This window comes from Pomacea canaliculata, linkage group LG3 (assembly GCF_003073045.1).
Source record: "Pomacea canaliculata isolate SZHN2017 linkage group LG3, ASM307304v1, whole genome shotgun sequence".
In the NCBI taxonomy this organism is placed as follows: Eukaryota; Metazoa; Mollusca; class Gastropoda; order Architaenioglossa; family Ampullariidae; genus Pomacea; species Pomacea canaliculata.
In genome coordinates, this window is record NC_037592.1 from 29,578,350 (window position 1) to 29,601,658 (window position 23,309).

At 41.9% G+C, this 23,309-nt stretch overlaps 1 protein-coding gene across 2 annotated transcripts in view; it reads right to left on the reverse strand.

Moving 5' to 3' along the window:
- Positions 1–23,309, reverse strand: part of LOC112559332 — an 85,622-nt gene that overhangs the window by 49,355 nt on the left and 12,958 nt on the right. For both annotated transcript variants that reach the window (XM_025230475.1, XM_025230476.1), the window contains exon 2: positions 12,154–14,601. In XM_025230475.1, the coding sequence (XP_025086260.1) occupies positions 12,154–12,235 (82 nt within the window). In that variant the 5' untranslated portion in view covers positions 12,236–14,601. The remainder of the gene's footprint in view (positions 1–12,153; positions 14,602–23,309) is intronic.

Consider the following 23,309-nt stretch of genomic DNA (forward strand, 5'->3'; position numbering starts at 1 on the left):
CTGGACCCTTCTTCTCCATGCTTGCCAGATCTTCGCTTCGGAATGGCAGAGTTACTAAACCCCGGAGCAGCCCTTGGACGCCATGTTCAGTTGCGAGCCCTGTCTACTGGAACCAAGTCTCGCAGACGTACGGGACGTTGTCACGGTGTTACGGGCAATGAGATGGGACATGCGCAGTCAGGCTGACGTCGTCTAAGGGTCTGGGAGAGAAAGACTTGGTCTGCCTTGTCGAACAACAAGGTAGGTGATGAGATATACGTGTCCATCATGCAGCCGGCCACTGGGCACTCGAGCGTGATGTTACCTTCAGCAAATAAATACAAGATACTATTGGTGTGATGTCGAATTGTTTAGTAAACAAACACAGGGAAGCTATAAGTTTATTTTCTTGCAGTTGCATGCATATTAGACAGGTTAATATTTATTGTAGTAAGCTATAAATGAGTCTTGAAGACAGACGTGGAAGCAAGTCAACGTCACTGCTAAAACCTCGGTAGCTACAATATTTAACCGCTTCATCACTTTGTAAAGTGTTTGCAATTTGCAAAATCCTAAAGCTTATTCTGTGTACGTGAGAACAATGCGTCCTATGTGGTTTAAATGCGACCCTACGGTGTCCAGCGGACATATAGATACACTGGTGTGAGTTGTAAATATCTATACAGCTGTTTAAGCATGAAGCTTTACTGTTTGTAACGAGCCTTATGGCTGCAACTACATTTGCTATTTTATATTCGCACTGCTGTTCTCTTAGAATATACTTCAGATAATCAACTTTTAAAAATCTACCAGAAGAAAAGCACAAAGGTGCACTCTAACGCTGTGTGCAAAAATAACGCCAATCTTTTAATATAATTATTTGATACATAAATCTTAAATGAAAATTTTAAGCCCCATTATCGGCCAATCTTTCTTCTTTTCTTTGTTGTCTATTATTTATTTGTTGTTTTTCTTTCTTAAATTTGTTATTTGCTCATTTGTTAACTCTCTCTCTTTTCTCCTTTTTAGACCTGCTTTATATTTTTTGTCTTTCCTCTTCTTATTTTCAGACAAAAGGCAACACGTAAGCCAAACCGACTGACACATGAGACAAATATATGTCTAACAGAGCAAAATAAAAAAATGGAAATGTGACTTATATGAAACAGCTTCTCAAGAAATACAAAAATCTGGGCGAGACAGCCAAGATATCAAACATACAATAGAAAAAAGGTGCAGACACCCCCAAACCCCAATAAGAAATACGTAAATAAACAAATCTCTGCAATGTACTGCTGGCACCAGTAAGTACTCCAGCGCAGTAATAATTAAGACGTGAAGACCGCATTGACCTATGACATCTGTAATGAAAAGAGACAGTGTTCTGCAGCACCATAGAGGAATCGATCCTTCTTCTTACCCCCAGAAGCAAGTAAATCAAATCTACTACCATTGGCTGTATGCTGGTGTTCTCACTATCCTGTTAACCCTTGTAGTTCTGACACTGTGCAATGAGAAGGCAATATTGACTGCAATGCAGTGTGGCAGCGGCTGCAGTCACGATGGTGGAAGCTGTTGATTGTGACGATGGGAGTGGCGGTATTGATGATGACGACAATGAGAGAGTAAGAAAATGAATGAATGAATGAGAAAGTGAGTGAGGAAAAGCCCAAGGAGGTAAAGATACATTGTAATTATTAACGAACCAACTTTAGCAGAATACAATTTTTTTTAGGGTGACACTGTTATCCTCTTTCTAAAAGCTCCCCTTCACCAAGACATTGGTAGATTTTTTTGTGTAAATAGTACAGGCCAGAGTAAACAGTCTTCTCATTAATATTTTATTTTTCTTCTGCTCTTCTGCAAAGACGGTGTCAGCGGACGCCATGGAACAGGAAGTTAACCGATTAACCAACTTTCGTGGATGCTCGATCAAAACAACAGATTGACCTTATAGTAAATAATCCAATTTTATTCCAGATATTGTCTCAGGTTTGAATGAAACTAGGTTGAGTTGACATCAGTTGCCAGGCAGCAAGCCGTATTGTCACGTTTTCTTCAACTGACTAAAACCCAGCTTATTAACAGGATGGAGCGTGGGCTTCTTGAGTTTGTTCTTGTCCACGTGATTTCATTTGTCGGCAAGCGTAAGTCTCTAACAGCAGCGACAGTTTAATAGTTTATGGCGCCCTGTCTGTAGGTCCCACGATGTACCACACTGGCGAAACCGGCAATGGAAGCCAGAGTCATAATAATATAATTATAACATTTAATAATATAATAGTTATAACAATGAACCAATGAAGTAAATAAGCCTTTTATTTATGTATTTATTTACTTGCCATAAACACGCCTACTGCAATCTGACGTCTGGCGTTGATGCTAACCATCCACTCTACTTACAGGCTCACTTGCCGTTTCATAGATATACAATCTTTTTTATGCCAATCAAGGCATGTGCCTTATTGGTCCCAGGGGCGGTTGCACGACTGTTGAATAAGTGCACGGCAAACAGTTTCTTCCTAATCATGATGACGATTTTCATCGGTTTGGGAGGATTAGAGGGTGAGCAGCGGTGGAGGAGAGCAGTAGGGAGAGGGGAGGGGCTGCCCGACTTCGTTTATGAGCGAGCCCCCGGGGCAGGTCCTCGCCCAGCCACTCGCTCGCTGCTGCATCACATCAATCGCAGGACAGGAGCTTACTTCACCTCCCCAAGGGGGTGGAAGAAGAGAATGAGCTGGGCTCACTAACATCATCTCTTTGTCTCCCGGCTAGGACAGCAATTGCTTTATTCAGGTTTGTTCCTACTCGCGAACGAGACGGCTGGACGAATAGTTTGCTGGGGGTAGGGGGAGAATAGGTGGCAGGAGGAGGGTGAACTAACTTGCCTGATTGCCTCCAAGCGCGGTGCTAGATGTTGTTGTGTGTCGATTCTTCATGGCTGTTTGTGTACTGACATCCCAGCCAGGGCTGCTGAGTTGCAGCGGAACCAAAGCGAGGCCACATGGCAGGAAGACGAGGTTAAGCAGCGGTGAGATTGCTGCGGCAGGGTGTGCGGTCCGGGGGCAAGGGGAGACAGCCAGAACAACGGCACCGGTCTTCTAACGACCTTAGGCCACCTGGGATTCGATCCTCCGTTCTCTTTGGTGCGATCTTGAGTACGGTGCACACAGACCCCTTCTTCCCTCCTGGCATAGATTACAATCTTGGAGAAAATCTCATCCACTGGAATCGTAATATCTTCGTGTATTGCTCGGGGCCTTCGGTCTAAATGGCTTAACAGGTAGCTCGTCAATTAAAGAAAAAGAGAGGGAAGAAACGAAGAAAAAGAAATATGAAGCAAGACTTCTGGCATTGAGAAGGAATAGGGTGTGAAAGGAGAATTATTTTCCCCCTCAAACATCCACGCACACTCTTAGCTTGGTATCAGCCCAGACACAAGGACAAGACGTGCGTCTGAGGAACGTAAAGCAATAACAATAGGAACTCGATCATAGCGTATATGGGAAATCCAGTCACGTGACTGTTACGTCATCAAATCAGATTTAAAGAAACGGCTTTCAATCTTAAGTCTCCTCCCTCGCCCCTCTCCTACCTCCCCTTCTACCCGCTCGATCAATTTTTTTTTTAACCGTGCTTTGACGTCAGCTGGACTTTGTTGAGAAAACTTCATTAAAGTCATTCTGGTGATCTCGTGCGGCTCATTAAGCCTTTGCCTTCCTCGCACAAGCTGAAATCCATTCTGTCTCTTCAACATATTGTTTATCTTACGAACCTTCCATCCCTATTTCTCACAAATTTGTTTTCCAGCAGCAGAAACGAGTCCGAACAGAGTGTGAACATGACAAATACTCATCGCTTTTCCAGTCAAACTCAGTAAACATTGTGCTCTCCCCACCACCACCCCTGATCCCTCCTCCCTCAAACAGCGCCCTATTACCACACGAAACAATCTCTCATTCACTGAGCGAAGCCACATGCAGCAGTCATTCGTGAACGATGGATCCAACGACTAACAACTCCTGGCTGATGCTGATGACAAGTCCTGCAGATTGTCCACCACGGGGTCTCGGAAACACCAAACACGCAAAAGTTATGTATGGTAGGACTTTGCAGCAACCACTTGACTTATGTCCAAGACTATGTGAGGACTGGAAGCAGCACCAGGTGTGCGACCAAACAAGAAAGACAGGAACCTAGAAGTCGGAAATGTGAAATCAGAAACAAGAGAGCCTAGATCAGGCCTTAGGTAAATTCCTTCTTGTTTACGATAATAGTTCATCAGTAGACATCGATCGATGAAAATAACTCTTTAACGGCAGTACAACAGCCACACCAGTCATTACGAAATGTATCACATGCAAAGTTTTACTGCTACGAAAAATTGGAAAAGAACGATTAGTGTGGTAACTAAAGAAACTGCTCAACAGATTTAAAAAAAAAAAACCCAAACGCGTATAGAAAGATTTTGCGAGGAAATATCTGATCAGAGTAGTCCTATATCCATCCCTTACTACACACTGATTGTGAAAACAGCTCACACAGGAAACAATCTTTATTTGCATTGTTAAAAACTTTTTGATCACATCTTGGAAGCATTCCTTTTGTGGCTGTTAAACATTTTTGCCTGGAAAACGTGATGTTGTCGGAGTTAAGAACCCGATCACACTCACAAATCAGCCAAATCAACCATTATCAACCAAAAACAATGATCGAATAATTTCATTCTTACATAAATACATGTCTGTAGAATCTACGCTGTATTCTAGTGTTTGACTAGGAAGTTTTTCTTTTAAATCGACTATTTAAGATAAAGTGTATCTCTTGCTATTTCTCAGCGAATTCGGAGAAGAGCTATAAGAAGGGAGAGACGAAAGACGGGGGTAAAAAAAGAGAAGAAAGACGATTACAGGAGGTAGAAGAGTTAGGAAGGGAGGTCAAGGAGGTCAAAAAGTAGAAGAAAGATTTGCTGGATTGAGAAGACAGATCACGGTCACCATAAAAAAACCGAAAAAGATGTCCAACAGCCGATATTGAAAAATACCTCCTTCCTGATTCTCAGAGCCTTATTGCATGGGGAAATATTTTTAACCGCCACCGTATTTCGGCGGCCATTTAATGGAGGGGGAAAAATGGCCGTCCGACGAACGCTTAAGATAAACACGTGGCGATATGACAGATCGCCACCAAAAGCTGTCAAAGCAGGAAGGCTTGGTGCGACAAAACCTCTTGACGCGCCGTATGAATCTTCGATGCAATCGATGATACAGCCACTCTCTTTTCCTCTCGTCCTCTCCTGATTTATGTTGACGTACCCGCTTTGTCCTACTGCCTTCCTTACATCCCTTCTTCTCCATCATCGCGCACTGCTACACAGATGTCTTCACTTACTATGAAATTTTGTTATATTTATATTCTGCATTTCTGATGTAAGCGTCCGTGCACGACAGCGTAATCCCATTAATCAACATTATTATTCACTTTCTAGCTAGGTAAAGGTGAGGCAAGAGGCCCTCGTCGTCGAGGGCGTTAAGGGCAGTGGACGTGTCTAGGCATGTGAAAAGTTGACTCTCATCTGCCATCGCTCTTACATCCTCTGATCAATCAGGTACTGGTATCTGCAGACCAGCTGTTAGTTGGGAGGGGGAAGATTACCAGCCACAGGTCCGAAAAGGCCAACTTCTGCTTCGCAGTCGAGTGAACTAATCACTAGGCTTCAATGCCTCCCCACTTTCTGATTATTGGACAATAAACTCTGTTATGTTGATTCACTCAATTTTATTCACTCCCTTCCTGTCCTGTTTTCTGTTTTTTATTTTATTTTATTTTTTACATCTTTGTTTACAATCTCTCTTGATAGTTTATTTGTATACAAAACGCAATTTTAGGTTTCCATTGAGAGATTTTTATGTATATCCTCAATAGCTATTTCTATTCTCAGTCCTACATGATATAGTTCCTTACATGCATCATAATTATGGTTTTACAATACGTCTTTCTTGATAAACAATTAATTTTGTTATTAGATCACTTTATAATAGTTTTTAGCAGTGTCATTCAGAAAATGTTCTTCATATTTCTACAAATCCCCATCACATACAAACAGCTCTTTAGTATGCAAATATGGACTAACGTTTGAGCTTTCTCGTCAAAGTTATTAACTGAAGCTTCTACAAAGACTTTCTTAAACTTGTTCGAACGTTTGTCCATGTCTGATCTTGAGCAATACATACAAACGAAAAGTATACCATGCCTTACATACACGGGGCCATAATCATTAAAAAAATAAAACAGATTTGCACGTAATCAACTTGGTATATGTCCCATTAACTATTTCAGACAACAGAAAAAAGCAAGAAAACGAAACAACAAAATTCCAAAACAAACACAAACTGAAGGAAGAGCAGAATCCAAAAACAGGCATTGCACAGGAACAGAAAGAATGTCGATCAGTTTCCTTAGACACGGCTCTTTTATCTAAAAGGGTTAGATCTTTGGATTAGAGAAACCTGTTTAAATGATTTAGTTTCATTGATTTCATGCTCTCTCTCTAGAGGCAATCTGCTATGCAATCGAGATGGAAACAGTAACGGTATTATCTAGATGTCTCATTGAAATTCATGGCGCTCTCTGCTTGCCCCTTCTTAGCTTTTTTTTCCCTAGAAAAGATCAAATGCCACGGCTATATTCTGCGTTTTAAGATGCATTAATACAATGTCAAATGTTAGAAGACAAACACTCTGTGACTGATGGGTTTAGATTATAGAAATGCTCCCTGATGAACATCAGAATCGCTAAATGATGAACGCGTTAACAACGATTTCCGTCCACAGAAAGTCACTTTAGCTTTTTTTTTTTTTTTTTTTAAAAAAGTAGAAAGATTTGATCAAGAGGACCCCTTTCGATAACTAGATGTGTTAATGTCCACTTCTAGGATCTGAGCTCTATATATTGGTAGCTGAGACTAACTTTAGAGTCGTTTCTTCATTACCTGCTTAAATTTTCCATGTAAGGTATATAAAAGGGTTCTTCATTTCTCCCACCCTCCTGCAGGCTGAATGTTCATAGTCTATCCAGAGGTACCATGGTTGCCAACTTTTCCAGCTTTCGAATAGTAAAACAGAAAACTGTATAGTAAAATTCATTTAAATGTATCGATTAAGGTCATTACAAGAAAATAATTTCCAAAATCTGAGCGAATAAATCCTCTACCGCTTAAAAGACACAAATATTACCAAATGAGTTTCTCATCTGAACGAAGAAAAACTTTAAAGTCCAAGCCAATTCAATGATAAGAAGAACACTCACAAAGCAGTCTTGATCTGTTATTTGTTATTTACCTCTGAAGAACTTTACAGATCGGGCAACCACAGCATCCAAGAACGGAAGTATTCTGAGTACAAAAGACTGAAAATAATGTTTTGAAGCTATGTTTTGCTCGAGACAAGGACAGCAACAAATACGAGCAACCGCCAATGTTACTACTCGGAAAGAAAGAAAAAATTGCGGGTGGTAGAAACTAGGCAGTGTTAGGGCTAAAGCATGTCTTTGTCCTTCACATCCACATCCAAGCAGAATAAAAGCTGACATTTAAAAAAAAAATACGTTTAAGACGAGGAGATCACCGAAGCACTCGAATTATGTCCCTTAAGTCTGTTAACCTCATTTTTTGTCTTTTCCTCCCGTCCTTCATTGTGTGTCTGTTTTCCTTTCTCTGGAACCGGCACACACAAAGGCCCTCCTGACGAGATTGGCGTATGGATAGTCAAGTTCTGATAGCGATAGTTTAGTACGAGTTTTTGCCATAGTTTAAGGAATGAAACACAACTTAAAAACGGAAAAAGGAGAAAACCCCCGACACCAGGCTTATCACAGCTTCACTTCTTGTTGTATTTTTCCATCTCACATTTGTGTTTTGAGTTTTATCTCATTCTTTTTGTACTTTAGCTTATGGTTTACATTTTACGTTATGCCACATGGAAAAGGTTAGCAGCAAGCAGCTCACATCCTTGTTCTTAAAGGGAGTGCAAAGACCACAAGTGGATCTTGTTCTGTAAATTAAAGTGTATTGATCGGAAAACACAGCCGGAATATCAAATTATAATTATCTAGAGATGACGAAACGTGCAAGTTGTCTGTGCACCGAATCACACAAAGTGAATTTTATGATTGCTCTAAATTGCTCCAAAGCATTACAACAACCTTCCTCTTTCCTAAAAGCCTCGTGCTGTGATTTCAACGTTGTCCATGTTAAGCGGTCAGGACTGGGTTTTCTGGGTTCAGATCTCGTCTCGGGAACTCTGTTTTTTTTTTCTACTTCTGACACATGTTTATAGTGCCTACATCTGTTGGAAATATCGGCCAAGCTACCGACTCGACCTAAAAGTCGCCACAGCTTTCCTTGCGCTACCTCCACGATTTCTAGTCTTGTGCATTGCAGTAAATTCTGCTTTTCTCTTTACAATTCCTAATAATTGCTACACACCTGTAATCTCACAGATGTTCACCTGGGATAAATTAATTTCATGAAAGAAAACATGATATATTGCAAAACATTTACTTGACATTTTCATAGGTGGCAATCTTCAACTGTGTCCTACTGATTTCAGGAAAGCCAAATATGATGTCCTCTTCCTTTTTTCCTCAACACGGTGAGAAAAGGTCAGAACGAATTCAGTACTCACCTGAAGAGTATGTACATGGACATAAGGCTGTCTGTCTCTCACTCTGCTCGTCTGGTAATTTGTCAAAGCGTAATTAAAGCCTGTGGTTTTGACATTTACATTCTTTTTTGTTATAAGAACTATACAGATGTAGCTATTATTATTATTATTTCTTCATCGAGGTTTAACAGTGTAACGCTGCTCATGGTGGTATCAGTTTTGGTTTGGTAGTGGTATAGTTTTTACCGGAAGTAAAACCAGGATCTATTTGTGAGTTTGAAAGAAAAGTTGTTGTTGGTCCATATGAGTGGAGGTAACAGAAAGATAAAAAATAGCACCATACAATAGCGATCACGAAGCTCATTATTAGTCTTTAACTGCTTGCCTCAGACCATGCAGTGCAAAGGGAAGTCTTTGTCAGTCGAGGATCAGACTCCATGCTATGTCTACAGTCTCATACCACTTTTAGTGTCTGCCGCATCATCTCGGTGGCTGTTGTAGACTTCACAACTCAGGAAGTCCCCCACATCCCCCAGCCTCTAAAGGATGCGAGGGCCTCGCAGTGCTGGCAGATATGTCAAAGTTAGAGCACTTCTCCGGGCAAACTGCTGGCTGCCGCAGTCCATGAAAGTGCCATTCCAACTTTTGGTTGTTTCCTGTCTAAAGACGAGCCAATTCCCGGCAAAAGGGTCTACGTTGAGTAGACAGCATCTACCTTTAGAGACGTTTGTCCCCAAGACTGTGAAGTCTGCAGTAGGCAGGGTACCGTACTCATTATGAGGAGAGGATATTGGGCTACTCGGAGGTTTATGATGACTCCGAGTGAGTGATGCCTCCCTATCGAGAGATGGGAAATGGCTGGACTGGGATCCGACTATGTGTGTTGTTTGTACAGCTGGTGGAGTACTTTGTAGAGAAAGAGAGAGGAAGAGGGAGAGAGTGAGCAATGAAAGCTTACTTTCCCAGTTAATTTTGTCGCTCTCGTGAGAATCCGTTTATTGCTTTGCTTCGATAGAATGAAGCTGAAGTCGGTTTTTAGGAAATTGTCTGCATACAGTCATAAGATTAAAGAACCTGAGTGAAGGGCGAACAGAGCGAGGACCGCTGAATTACCGTGCCAGAACAGCTGTGCACTTCCAATTCTATTTGTCTTTCCTTTTATCGTAAACTTCAGAACTAAAAATCCACTGACACTTCTGGTTTTGTTGTTGTTTTTTACTGATTTGTTTTGTCTGGCACATTACATAATATGTTTTATTTCAACATTGCGTTGGTTAAAGATCATCCGACACGGAGGGGTAGCATCAGAAATTTGGAAGGCAACAGTAATGGTAACAGATTTTTGAATGCTTTTCCTCTGATCGGTCATTCAGAACTGATGTTGCATGTTAATTGACTAACAGCCTTAGCAGCGGGCTGTAGATAAGTTGCTTCAGTTACCGAACCGAGGTAAATGAAGCGAAGAGTTAATAATATCATACAGAGGTAAATCTTTCACCGGAGACTGGCAATCATTAGAGGTAAATGGACCTAAAACATGTATCACAGAGGGATTTCCTGACAAAATGACTGCCACTTGCCTGAGTGTGCATTACAAACTCTTTAGTACTTTGATGACCTGTCCCTGTCCTTGCTCAATCTGATACAGTTTCATCTGGAAATTGGATGATGCACTCTCATACCGGCAGTAGCTGTATGACAATAAAGGCAAAAGGCCATAAAACGAATTAAGCATGAATCTAATTATTTGCTGTCCATGAAGGACCTGTTTTATGCATGTTCATGACACGGATCACTGATTCAGCACGCCTTTTCTTCCTGTCATCCAGAAAGTCGCATGTGGATCAACCAGTGTGGAAAGTAAAACATGTACGCCTGTATCTTTGTGTGGCGCACGCCCAGTTACAAGTCTGTTAAATGTCAATCGAATTTTAAAGGAATAAACGAGAAAGTTTTTTTTTTGTGACATCAACTTCTGTTGAAAATTGAATGCAGCTGGAGATCTCAGTGCGCATGCGTCAACGAAACATAAACGTCCATTTTGCACTCTCTGTCTGCTGGACCCAGTGGCTGTGTATCCGGGTGGCTGGAGCTCGGCCAGCAGTACATATCATGTACCCGGGTGGACACGTCGTGAGGGCTCGCAGCCAGTGGAGACTTGGCCGTGAGAAGACAACAAGGACAATCAAAAGCCTGACGTCAGCTGGCTAGACGTGATTGAGGTCTGAACTACGACGAGACGCAACCCACGTAAACTACGTCTTATGGCCACAGCCTCGTACAACTTACCCCGCAGTCATCTTCTGTCTGACCTGACAGTATCGATGTCTGTCTTTTTGATTAGACTTCATTTCCATTATTATAAACATTTCCCCGTCTCTTTGTCTTTCCGTGTGTATTCTTTGTCTCGGCATTTTTGTCTTTATGCCAATGTTTTGGCTTTAGCCGTAATGACACTAGATCATTAATCTTCTCTGACTTCAAGTGCTGGAAGAAGTTGACAAAGAAACAAAGGGATCAGGCAAGCTTTTGTGTGCAGGAATCGTTTTGCAGTTACCAGCGTCTATAATGTAAGCTAACATTATTATGTTCAGTGCTGTACAGATAGAGCTCATAGTTTTTATTGCTTTCTTCATCACCATAACAGTTTTATGATGGCATTATGAAAACGTCTTTTGTAAAACAAGTAAACAAACAAACAAACAAACAAACAAACAAACAAACAAACATGCTGCAAATTTAAAGTCAAACGATACAAGACACGTTTCACTAAACAGACCATGGTATTATAGGTATTATAAAAGGTATACAATAGATAAAGCGATGAAATGGAAGATGCCAATGAAGATTGTAATGGCTAATGTTAATACACTGATCACCTCGTAATATACACTCGAGCTGTTGTTGTTAAAAGGTTAATTTATCTTCTTTACTAAAAATACCACACCGGAACTCGAGAATGGCTATTCTTTCCTTTACCCTTTTACCACCTTTCTTTGAGATTTCACCTCCAACAAAACCACGTACGATCGAAACAAATATACATCACAATCGACACAAATATACTTAAAAATAGACACAAATATACATCACAATCGACACAAATGTGCAGCACAATCGACACAAATATACTTAACAATTGTCACAAATATACTTAATGATCGACACAAATACACTTAATGATCGATACAAATACACTTAATGATCGACACAAACACACTTAATGATCGATACAAATACACTTAATGATCGATACAAATACACTTAATGATCGACACAAACACACTTAATGATCGATACAAATACTCTTAATGATCGACACAAATACTCTTAATGATCGACAAAATTCAAGTCACACTCGATACAAAATGCACTTAGCAGTCAATACAAATACAATTCACAATGTACGACACAAATACATCTCTAAATCAATACAAATGCCTTAACAATCGATGAAAACAAAGTCGCATTGCACTCAGTACTACCGATGCTTCATTGGGGAGGAGCTTACCTGTCAGGTGAATGCTGGGTAAAATCCACACCATCGACAGCACCAGGAGACCCCCGACGGAGACGACTGCGAGAAGAACCATGACGGAAAGGCGGTTGCAACACCACACCGTCTCCGGACGACGACGCAGCAGCAACTTCACGTTAATGTCTGACGGATGCGTGCGACGCAGAGGCCCCCCTGGTGCACAGCATGCGTCTGGCTGCTCCACGGCAAGGACAAGTCGGCTCTATGAAGCTGCTACGGTCTTGTCAAAGAAACAGCCTCGTGGGTTGACAAGGGAACGACAGTCACCAATCCTTAGCTGCTGTTCCTGACCCTAATGAATGCCTCTGTGTGACCTTTGTAGGCTCCGCCACAAACCGTTAGGTCTCAACAGTCAATGGAACATTTCTTCGTCTTAGTCAAGTGTCGTTTCATTTTCGCATTCGATGTAACACAGTAGAAAGATTGTTGAGAAAAAGCTTTTTCAGTAGTTTAAGCAGATCCACAAAAAGGAAGACAATACAATATTGGCAAGCGCTGGGAACAGTACCAAGCTTAAACTCAGTTCAAAGCAAAATAAAAAAAAATAATAAATGACAGTTTTGTACTGCTTGTGCGTCGGCGTCAGTAATTATTCTAACTGATGTAAAATCCAGCCACAGAAATCTTATCTTCTATTTTATCAGTGATCAAGTGTAGAACCCTTCTATGTCCATCAATTGTCCCACACGAGTAAAACAGAAGTCGTGTTAGTTTATTAATGACTAGCAATTTTTGAATGGCACTCAACCGTTCAGATCCTGTAAACAGCAGTTCAGTTCAGATGAACCCATTAACCAGGGACAATAATTAAAAAAAAACTACTCAGAGTGTGATTTATTAACCAGGGTTCGTCAGATGTCCACGCTCTACAGTTTGAGAACGAGGCTGTAGAAGCAGGGCAGCAACACCTTTCTGACAAGCCTGAGGATGCCTCACAAAACAAAGCTACGCGTCACTTTACATTAGTTCCAGTTCACTTCCTCCTTCGTTGCTTTCCTGTTCAGTCCCTGAGGGATAATGTCAGCGAGATTTCTTTTTTTTTTCTTTTATTATTTTACAGAAATCAAGTACTCGAACCTACTCTTCTTGATTGTGCGTCCCAGCAGTGTCTATGATGAAGTTGTATAACACCAATAATTGACTATCTTAACTCCATCACTCTAAAAGCACACTTGCAAACGCTCCTCTTTTGAAGGATGCTCCTTTTTCTGATAGGGACAAAGGAAAGGAAAAAGAAGGAGACGATAATTTCTTTAATGACGATATCAGCAGTGTATCGTTACTACTGCCAAATCTTTGCCATTGCCAGCCTTATTTATTACTTTTTTTTTCGCACTGACTGGCACCTAGTTTCTTCCTAGCCTTACTGCGATGTTCTTACGTCTATTCTTTCTTTTCTAGCCACAGTTGTAGCAAACATTCTTGCCAACCTTTTCAAATTACCGGCTGTGCTGGCTGCTGACTCCCACAGCCGAGATTTACCGATAAATGGCGATGGATGCTGAGTACACTTTAACTACGCTGTTTCTGGTCTTCCTGTCGTAGAAGCCAACTCTACCATCATCTATCACCGACGGAAATAAATTTCGTGATTTAACTGTCGATTTTTTTCTTTCTCCCCGCAGCACTACATCTACCGCTGCCTCACACAGTTTCAGCGCTCACCTGAAGCAGATTTCCATATTGCCAAGGTAAGGAGACATGTGACGTGAAGGTTCCACCCTCAGCCCAACCACGCCCTCCGAGCTGGAAGGGTAATTGTCTTCCGTCTAGAGCCAGGTGAGCGAGGGAACGAACTCGGCGCGTCTCCAGCTTCTGACAGCTTCGTCTGTGTCGTCGCCACTGTCTCACACTTTCATTTCTTCTATCTAAAAGGTCGTCCTCAAAATCTCAGCTTCAGATGCTGGGCGTCTTGCTTATGAAGGAACGAAGATCGAGCTTTCTCCGCAACATTTTGACAGAATCAATGGACAAATATAGGTTTCGTTCTGGTGAGTCCGGTAGGATTCTGACAAACCCGAGCCCAGCTTGAGTTACCTGCCCCACCTCAATGAAAAGCATTGATTATCCGTGCTCAGAATGACAAAGGTTTAGTCACACTGCAGCATTTACCGGGAAAAGTTTTGGAAAGCTTACATATCAAAAAATTGAATCCTTGGTCTGTGTTGTGAAGCAGCTGTATTCTTGTCGACTCATATCCACAAAGACTTTACACTTTTGAAGACAAAAACATTGGGTCTAGGATTAGTGATTAACAAGCTGGGGGATTTCACAGGTGTCGCCACAGTAAGTTCCATTGTCACGCCAGACGGGAGTCCTTTGACGAACGAAGCCTTCTTGAGTCATTTCCTCTTAGGTGTAAAGTGAAGATCTGCGATTGTCAGCAAAGCCAGGCACTGCATTGCAGTGTTCTTGAGAAATCTGCGGAAGAAAAGAATAATGCAGTCATTCTACCCTTTTTCTAGACAAATGTGTATATGACAACAAAATTAATGTTTGGAAAGGTGGTTTTAGATTGGCTTAATGAGAAACAATGAACGGGGATGATCAATTAAAGCTTGGACTTAAATTTTCAGAAATATTTTTGAAAGAAATTTTAAAGGGAAATAAAGAAAGGAAGAAAAAATAGAAACAAGCAAATAAATAAATGATTAGAGATATCAGGTGAAGAAAGGTACATGTTTTGTCAGATTCAGAAGTATCATATATGATTGGGATTAAAATATAACAATTTACAGAAACTATCAATAACATGTCTGGGTCGAAACAACACATATCTGCAAGTGTGAAAATTTTAGAAAAAATATCCAGCATTGAATTAAATGTTCTTGTCTAACATGTGTTGGGATTTTGTGGCATACGTCTCATGCACATGACTTACCAACAAACCTACTCTCGAAATTGCAAGAGAGAGATTTCGTTACTAACGTTAATTACATTCACAATTATGGACAGAAATCCTATTTGCACTACTAATAATTAAAAAATTTCAAAGAAGGCTGAATCACTTTGTTGTTGGCATTGCCTTCTGGTCTATCGAACTCGTGTTCGCTTACACAACGCCTGGCGCAGCCAAAGTTTGGCTCGAACAGTTTATATAACTACTATGTCTACAGATAGCGAAGGATTCATAGACTATTCATGCCAGTACAATAATACACACGATCTCCGTAAACAAGGGGAAAAAAAGAAAAGGTAAATGTCGTCTCCTAACCTTTTCAGACCGTTGGAGTGTGAGGTGTTCTGGGGGCCAGCTTTACGTGAGGGCGGTGCCCCTCTCCTCTCCCTCCCTACCTTACCTTCCCCAACCCTCTATTAAGTCAGGTACACATTCTAACCAGCTGAGTCGACTGGGAGAAAGTTTGCTGCGCTACTCGGGTATCGAACCAGCTCGTCTCTCAGTTCGAACGCCAGCGTTCTAACCGTTCGGCTATCCACTTACCCCGTAAACAAACTACAACATTATCTCTCTCATTCTCTCTCACACATACGCACGCGAATTTTGTATCTAATGATGTTCGAATACTTTAAGTGTCAGAAACAAGAGCGATCAAGAGAGCTCGTATTCTGGAGGCAATCAAACAACGGCTGTCTTCTCAGACCCGAGAGCATCTCATCACAGTCAGAAGAACGGCCTTGCTCCGTCTCATTTTACCCCCACCGCCCTTTTGTTTGTCTTTTTCTCATTCACTCTAAAAAAAAAAAAAAAAATTTCACGCTCACAGAAAAAGCACACAGCAACCTGTCGACTTGAGAAATGTCTTGAGAGACACGCCATGTCGCTACACGCGAAAAACTTCCATCTCCCACTCGGTGAAGAAGGAGACGCTTTAATTTGATTGTTTTCAGGGGGCAGCCACTTTACAGACGCCAGCTGCTGTGTGCTGAGACAGAAGGACCGAGCACGTCCTCTCAGTCACCACCGCGCATGTCCGCGCACACCACTGGCACGTTCACACCGGCACTGTGACCTGTGGCAACTATATTTAGCTTTGGTGTAGCCGTTACATTTTTACCTCCTGGCACCAGCAGGTTGAATATGGGTATGACAAGATAATCCGCTCTCTGTGATCTACAGGTTTTTATAACAACTTCTAAAATATTAATCGGCCATCTTCTGTTAGTCTACTTTAATTATTGAGCGAGACCTTTAAGAACATCCGGGTTTCTTTGGGTTTTTTTTATTTTTTTTTTCGAAGAGCAAAATTTCAGCCGTCGTTTTGTGCACGTGAATGGACACAGGTATGAGCAGGTTTATTCGCGCACACGTGTCTTCCATAACTCGGCCTAGGGAACAGAATTCAGAAACCTCAGCAACTGTCACGTGACAGAATGCAACATATTTCTAAACACTTCCGGTCTGTTTGGATGATTGAATGAATGCTGCATTCCCACCGTCAATTTATTGAACAGAAGGAAGCAAAGCCTTATAGTCTAAGCTACGTGGCGGCATTTTTCTAGCGGAAAAACACGAATTACCGGAAGACGGAAATGTCCCAGGCTCAATGAAGTTGAACAAACTTTAACAAAATGGGCTCGCGATCTGCGAGGAACGATAAGATAAAGCGAAGAGAACACACAAGAAAAAGAAAGAAAGAAAATTATATGTGTTACGTGTGACCCCAGCATGCCAAAGTTCATTTTCCGCTTTCACATTCGCAAAGATTTAAACCAAGAAACCCGTTTCCTCTTAAAGAATGTAAAGTTGTGAGACAGTACAAGAACTGGTAGAAAGAAATGTCTGGCGGTGTTGGAGTTGATCCCAGCGTACTAAGAGTTTAATTACAGAATTCAACTAAACATCGCTGACTTAGAACATGACATCCGTGAACAGAATGATGTGCTACAAGGCTAACCGTCGGCATGAAAGGAAGTTTTTGTAGAAAAGAGTCTCTCCTTCAGGATGACGCCTCTTCCAGGATGGAGTGTGTTTTGCCAGGGGATGGGGAGGAGACAAGATGGACGCGTTAATGGTTGTTCTTAAAAATTCCAGACTTTTATGTAGAGTATTTGCCTCCATTTAGGGTGGCACCGCCTCCACTGGTGACAAACAAGAGTCGTTTTAATGTAGGCATTGAAAGCGAAAGGGGGGTGGTCCAATACAAATGTAAACGCTTGCCTCCATTAACTGTTTTGGGCCGGATATTAATAGAAAGTCTGGCTTCTGCTACAGAATTCAGAGAGTCGACCCTCAGCAGACTGTCGTTTTCTTTCGCCATGCCGACCCACCGCGGAAGTGCACGAACATTTTATTTAAGAATTTGAATGAACATTTTATATCGAATTAAGATGCATTGATTTAGACAAAAACATTTGCATGTACAGACAGACATACACACATACAAACACGCGAGGAAATACTTTTATGTCAATGTTTACAAGTGACTTCCAGGCTGTTTCTGGACGCTTACCTGAAAATCGTCAGCTACTGCTGAGAAAAAGAAAGGTGGTAATCTCATTCATCTCACCTACTCGTTATACAGACTTACCAATGTTTTCCACTCCTCCGGTTCACAGCCTTTTGACTTTTTCATTGATTTTATTCCTCTCGCAACTAATGTAACATTCATTCAGTGTTTCACCAGCTTTCATTGCAAGTGAATGCGTGAGTAATTAGGCAGCAAAAGCTGCCACACGCCATGCCTGTCCAGGGTGCGGTGGTCTCATTTCGTCTGCACCTTGTTCTTCTTCTCCTCAGTATACTCCTCTCCAGATTATGATGCAGGAATGCACTGTTTGACCTAACTACTTTTCGTGCTGGTACTTTTTTGTTCTCCTCTCCCCTATCTCCTTTGTCTTCGCTTTTCCCATCTTTGTTTCAGATCTCAACACAAGTAACCGTTGCATTGTACTGCATTCGGACATGACTTGCTAGGCAGGTGTTGAGAAACTCAGCCATTTTCACAAGAGTCACGTGGTATAAACTTCCCGATAGGACGTGAAGCAGAACTTTCGCTTCTTCAATGACGACGGAAGTCACCTCAGTCTTCCCTTCTACGATGACAACCCCTTTGTCATCTTCCTCCGCACATGCTCTAAGTTGTCCCTCGTCGGTCCATGATGTAAGCAATGCTGAAAGTCGTTGGTTCTCAAGTCAGCTGAGCTGGACACGTCGGTACATTTCTGATAGCCAGATTTTCTTTAGGGAGGAATTTTTCTGCTTTGTCTCTCGTAACCTCTACCGTGTAGTGATTGTCATTCTATTAGAGTTGAGACAATATTTTGTTTCTGCTCACCCAGCTGTCAGGTTTGCTCACTGCACTGCTGCTTCACATTCGCAGTTCTTAAGCAATTAAGGTGTTGGACCAGCCACAAGTGCCCTCTGTCCATTCGTATTTTCCATGCTCACTCTCCTTGTGTGTTTTTTTTTCATCTCTGCCACGCGCCTTCGTCTGTAAGCTGTCGTGTACGGCAAAGCTCGGCGTTGCTTCAGCTCCATTTTTTTCTCTCCATCTTCAATACTTTTCTTGCATATTTATCCCAGATGGTGGTTCAATATCATAGCCAGGAAAGGATTTTGTTTACAGCTCATTCCTCTTGCCTCCGTACATTGAGCGTTCGACATATGACCTTTTTAACACGCAACCATCTCGATACTTTTTTATTTTAATTTCGATTGTATGATTCCTTTTTTCAGGCAACCATCTCACCCGAATTCGTCAGAAATCTGTTGATGTACCATCGACCCCACAATCCAAGCGTTTACCGTCTCTTTGACATTCAGCACAAAAATACTCAAAAGACGAGTCATCGAGGAGAGGGAGAAAAAAAAGTGAGGAAGACAAACAAGCATTCAAATTAGTTTTGTACTTTGGTCTAACAAAGGTCAGAAAATTGTCACTAACAAGGTAAAGGTCGAAAACTCATTAAATATTCTTTTTCATTCTACTTTGTTAACACCTAATTTCCTACTCTGTCCAACACACGACTGGAAAAAAATATTGTGCTTCTGGGGACTTTGACCATCCATGGAATCGTAAGCAACAGGCTTTTGTGTCACGACAAACTCAGCATCGCAAAGAACATGCGAAAACACTCAAAGCTGGACCAGCGAGTCTTCCAAGACCTGATTAAAATTGAGTTTCAAATGTGCTCGGCTGCAGCAATCATCCCTCTCGTTTAAAAACAAAAACTTCGGGCTGGGTTCATCTTATTAAATATATAAACAGCTGTAAAAGCTTCCTCACTTTTTATCAACCCTTGACAACCATGGTACCGCTGAATTGTTCATGCTGTCGCCAGAGTATACCGCACCTTCAAAGCGTGCCTCTAAAGAACGTGCATTATTTAACAGCACGCGAAAGACGCCATTACAACCAACCGGCACGACGTCTGCGCTTCTCTTTCTTTCCATCAAACAAGAGCAAATGGGGACTGACGCACCGGAAGCGACTTTTGACCTCCTTCTGTAATGAACTCCGTTCTACTCTAGTGGAGGCCAAGCGGCCATTCTCATTGTCTGCTCAACACGCCAATGTAGCTCTTGGTGGACGCTCGACTCATTGACCACACAGCTACAGCTTTGGTGTGACTGCAGCGCCAGTCATCAACACACCGACTGTCGAAAATCATTCGACACATGTCACTTAATTACTCACACATTCTCTTAATAACAGTTGGTGAGACCGAATGAATTTTACATTAAGTAATGTTTTCAAGGAAAACAGGAACTGCAAAGAAAGTGAGTGTTGTAATGAGTCAAGTGAACACCTAGCAGTTACGGGAAAGGAGCGATTTTTGAGACACACCCTTTTTCAGACTTTCCATCTATCTATTGTTTGATTACCGATAACATCTGAATATCACTTCCCGGAAAGGAAGAGAACTACATATGTCGGGGTCTATGATTGTAAATGGCATCTTTAGTCGATGCTGATGTCGTTTTTGTCTCCGTAGTGTTGAATCCTCCGTGGTCGCCGTCATCCTGTAAGATATGACAAACAATTCTTTGGCAGACTAGCTATTATTATTGTCAAACCCACCGAATGATAGAGCGCTATACAGGAGCAAACAGCCGCAAGCTATTTATTTATTTTTTTTTTATTTTTTTTTCATTTTGCATCGGCATGATACCTGGCAATTAAGTGTTGGGAAATTTTATCTTGTACAGAGCGCAGCCCAGACATTTGACAAAAAACGTTTTGCACAATAGTAGACCTTCAAGGGAAGTAAATTTAAGAAGCCTCTCATTCTTTTTTCTAGCAATAGCCCTAAAAACCATGCACCATGCACAGAAAAGAATAAAAAAGCCTGACAACAGAATTGCTTATGCTTCTAAGACTTTAGCCAATGGGAATGCTGGAATAAACTGCTTTTCTAGGCGAATCCGTGGGCATTCGTGACGTCACGGGTCTGACCCTTTTCTGTGCGCAGTCATGTCTGTAGGCCTGGATCACGAGAAGGAAGAGGGGTTAATCACTCACATCTGTGCAGTAGTCTTTGTAGGTCTGTATCCTGCATCTCGAGAAAGGGAAAGGGTTAATCGCTCATCTTTTTGGAAATGTTGTTACATGCACAGCACAACCCAGTCATTTAAAAAACAGTTTTGTATTTTAGAAGCCAGTCTTCTAAACCGGGCAGATAACTTCACATACTTCCACTTGTCTCTGTGTCCAGTCAAGAAGAAGCTTCTAGGCTTTTCTGAGGCAACGTATTTTGATCGCCCAACATTGTAATGCAGTCATACATGTTATATAAGTACTCACGTTCTTTCTTTAATTACAATACAGGAAGTTATACTTCACATAAAACACAACGATCTTCTTTCCCCTTATTGTAAAACCTACCATCATCCTCTTTCCCTGCTACGACTTTCAACTCCGTTGGACTTGCTAGCTGCACTAGGAGAAAAATCCTCAAAGGTTCAAAACAGAAGCGGAAATAGAATACTGACAGTTGAATATTGATCGTTGATTGGCTGCAGTCCGTAATAATCGACTCCCTTTGCCAACCGACCACGGTATCAATGATCTTTCGCCGGTGCTCTGCCCTTTGGTCCTTTCTCTTCCATCCTCCATCTTCAACGTCTGTGTCTTAGTATTAAACTGCGGAAACATCGTTGTTTCTGTCTGGACCAGCGCGTCTGCGCTTTGAATTATAATGCATTGCTGAAGATGATTAAGTGGATTACAGACAAGTATTTTCTTGGTGTTTGAAAAACTGTTTGGATACAATGCGTGACGAGAGAGAGAAGGAGGGAAACTGTAATAACTGCATAAAAAAATAAACGAAAGCTTTAAACTAGTTTGAACAAGATGCAATAAGTTAGTCACTTAGTTCAAAAGACGGATTCTCAACTGACAGTTAACAAGCCTTCCAAAAAAGATCCATGCTGCTCACAGGGGACAGCACCACTTCCTGTGTCTCACACCGCCACCAGGGTTCGTTAGTACTGGAGGACCCTCGAGGCCTATTTTTATAACTGACGAAATGTCTTCTCGTTGCTTGACCAGAGTCGAGAACTCGGCAGTCAGACAGCAACTCGTTTGAACCCGAGACAAGAAAATTAAATTCCCGGCATCGAACCGGAGCGTTCTGCTGTCCAATTTTTCCTTATCTTTGTCTGCCTCATGTTGAGTCCCAGTGGGAAGCTGCAAATTTGGGACGCCCTTGAACTTTTTCACGCTGGCTTCCTGCGAGGGTGGAGCTATGACGGGAAAGTCTTAAAACTTCATTGAGATGGTGAGTGTGTGTGTGAAAGTGTAGCTAAAATGATACCGAGTGATGATCGAATTTGCTTCTAAATAAATGCGTCTGGAGGACAGATCGCCCTCGTGGATGTCGGTATTATGTTGTATAGAGAAAATTGATGACACTTTTTCACAGCTTTATTTGTCGACGACGACGATGATGATGATGACATTAAAATAAATTGTGTACTGGTTATTTAGGAAATTACATTTTACCTTGACTAACTTTCAGCAGCATCTAGGAGAAATAGTAACGTATATACGTAGGATTGTGTCCCTCCAACTCATCCCCTCCTTCGTTTCCATTCCTTTCCTTGTCATTCGACATCTGCATAGCTTTCTACAAGGCGATCGACAACAAGGGGTGGTGCTGTAGAAGTGAGATGGGGAAAGGCTCGGCTGGCTGCCATCGGGTCTTTGACGTGTTCGTAGGTGACCTTAGAGCCTTTCCGTGGCGCAGACGGATGTTACGTGTCAATAGAATGCAAATGAAAGCTCGCGAAATGGTTTCTGAACATGTGACGTGATCGCGAAGTGGCCGTGTGACCAATATCTCGGGCGCTAACAGAGGGCGAAATATTGTCAGGTGCCCACGTCAGCAACTCGTTTATGGGGGAGTCTTCTCCTTCAGGCGCCTTTAACGAAGGGCGATTATTCTCTTTGGTTCTTCGTGCAGGAAGAAAGAGCTGAAAACGTTTGAGGTGTAAAGGCAAATTCTTTATAACATTTCTCGCTTTCTGTCATGAGAGCACGAGGGTGAAAAACAGAAAAGTCGAAAATTCATCTCCTTGTTCCTTTGCACGCCTTCCCTTTTCTTTACTATCCCCCACATCTCTCGAAATATTTAGTTACAGTGTACGAGGCTGTATTATGATATTCTATACTACAATCAGTATACTGCATTATGATATCATTGAGAATAATAATTAATACTATGATAATTATACTATAGTCATTATATTTCACGTTATTGTACCAACTGTGCTCACCACCTTACTGCCGAGGCCACATAGGATGTTCTCTGTGTACATATACATATCTTTGAGCGCGCGCGGTGTGTGTGTGTGTAAAACCATGGTTACGACGAGAAGTAAACACTGGCAGAAGATGGAAGAAACCCTACAGCTGACAACTGAAGCTAGTTCCACTTACAGGCAGTCAGATTCAGAGAGAAACTTGATTTTCCACTCAGTTCGCCTCCGTCCCTCACACCTCAACCCGCCGGCTGTCGATGTTTTGACTGCTGGGTCAGGTGACACAGTCGCTGTGCCTGTCATATCGTCTCCTGATCGCTATCAGCGTCAGGCCCTGTCACCGCAGCTCTATATTGCTGTGCTGTCCAGATCGCCTCCCAGTCCCACTTGTGTTCACTTCTGGTCGATAGGGGAGGAAGGGGAAATTGGTGTTTTACGCCGAGCCAGCAACTAAGGTTATACAAAG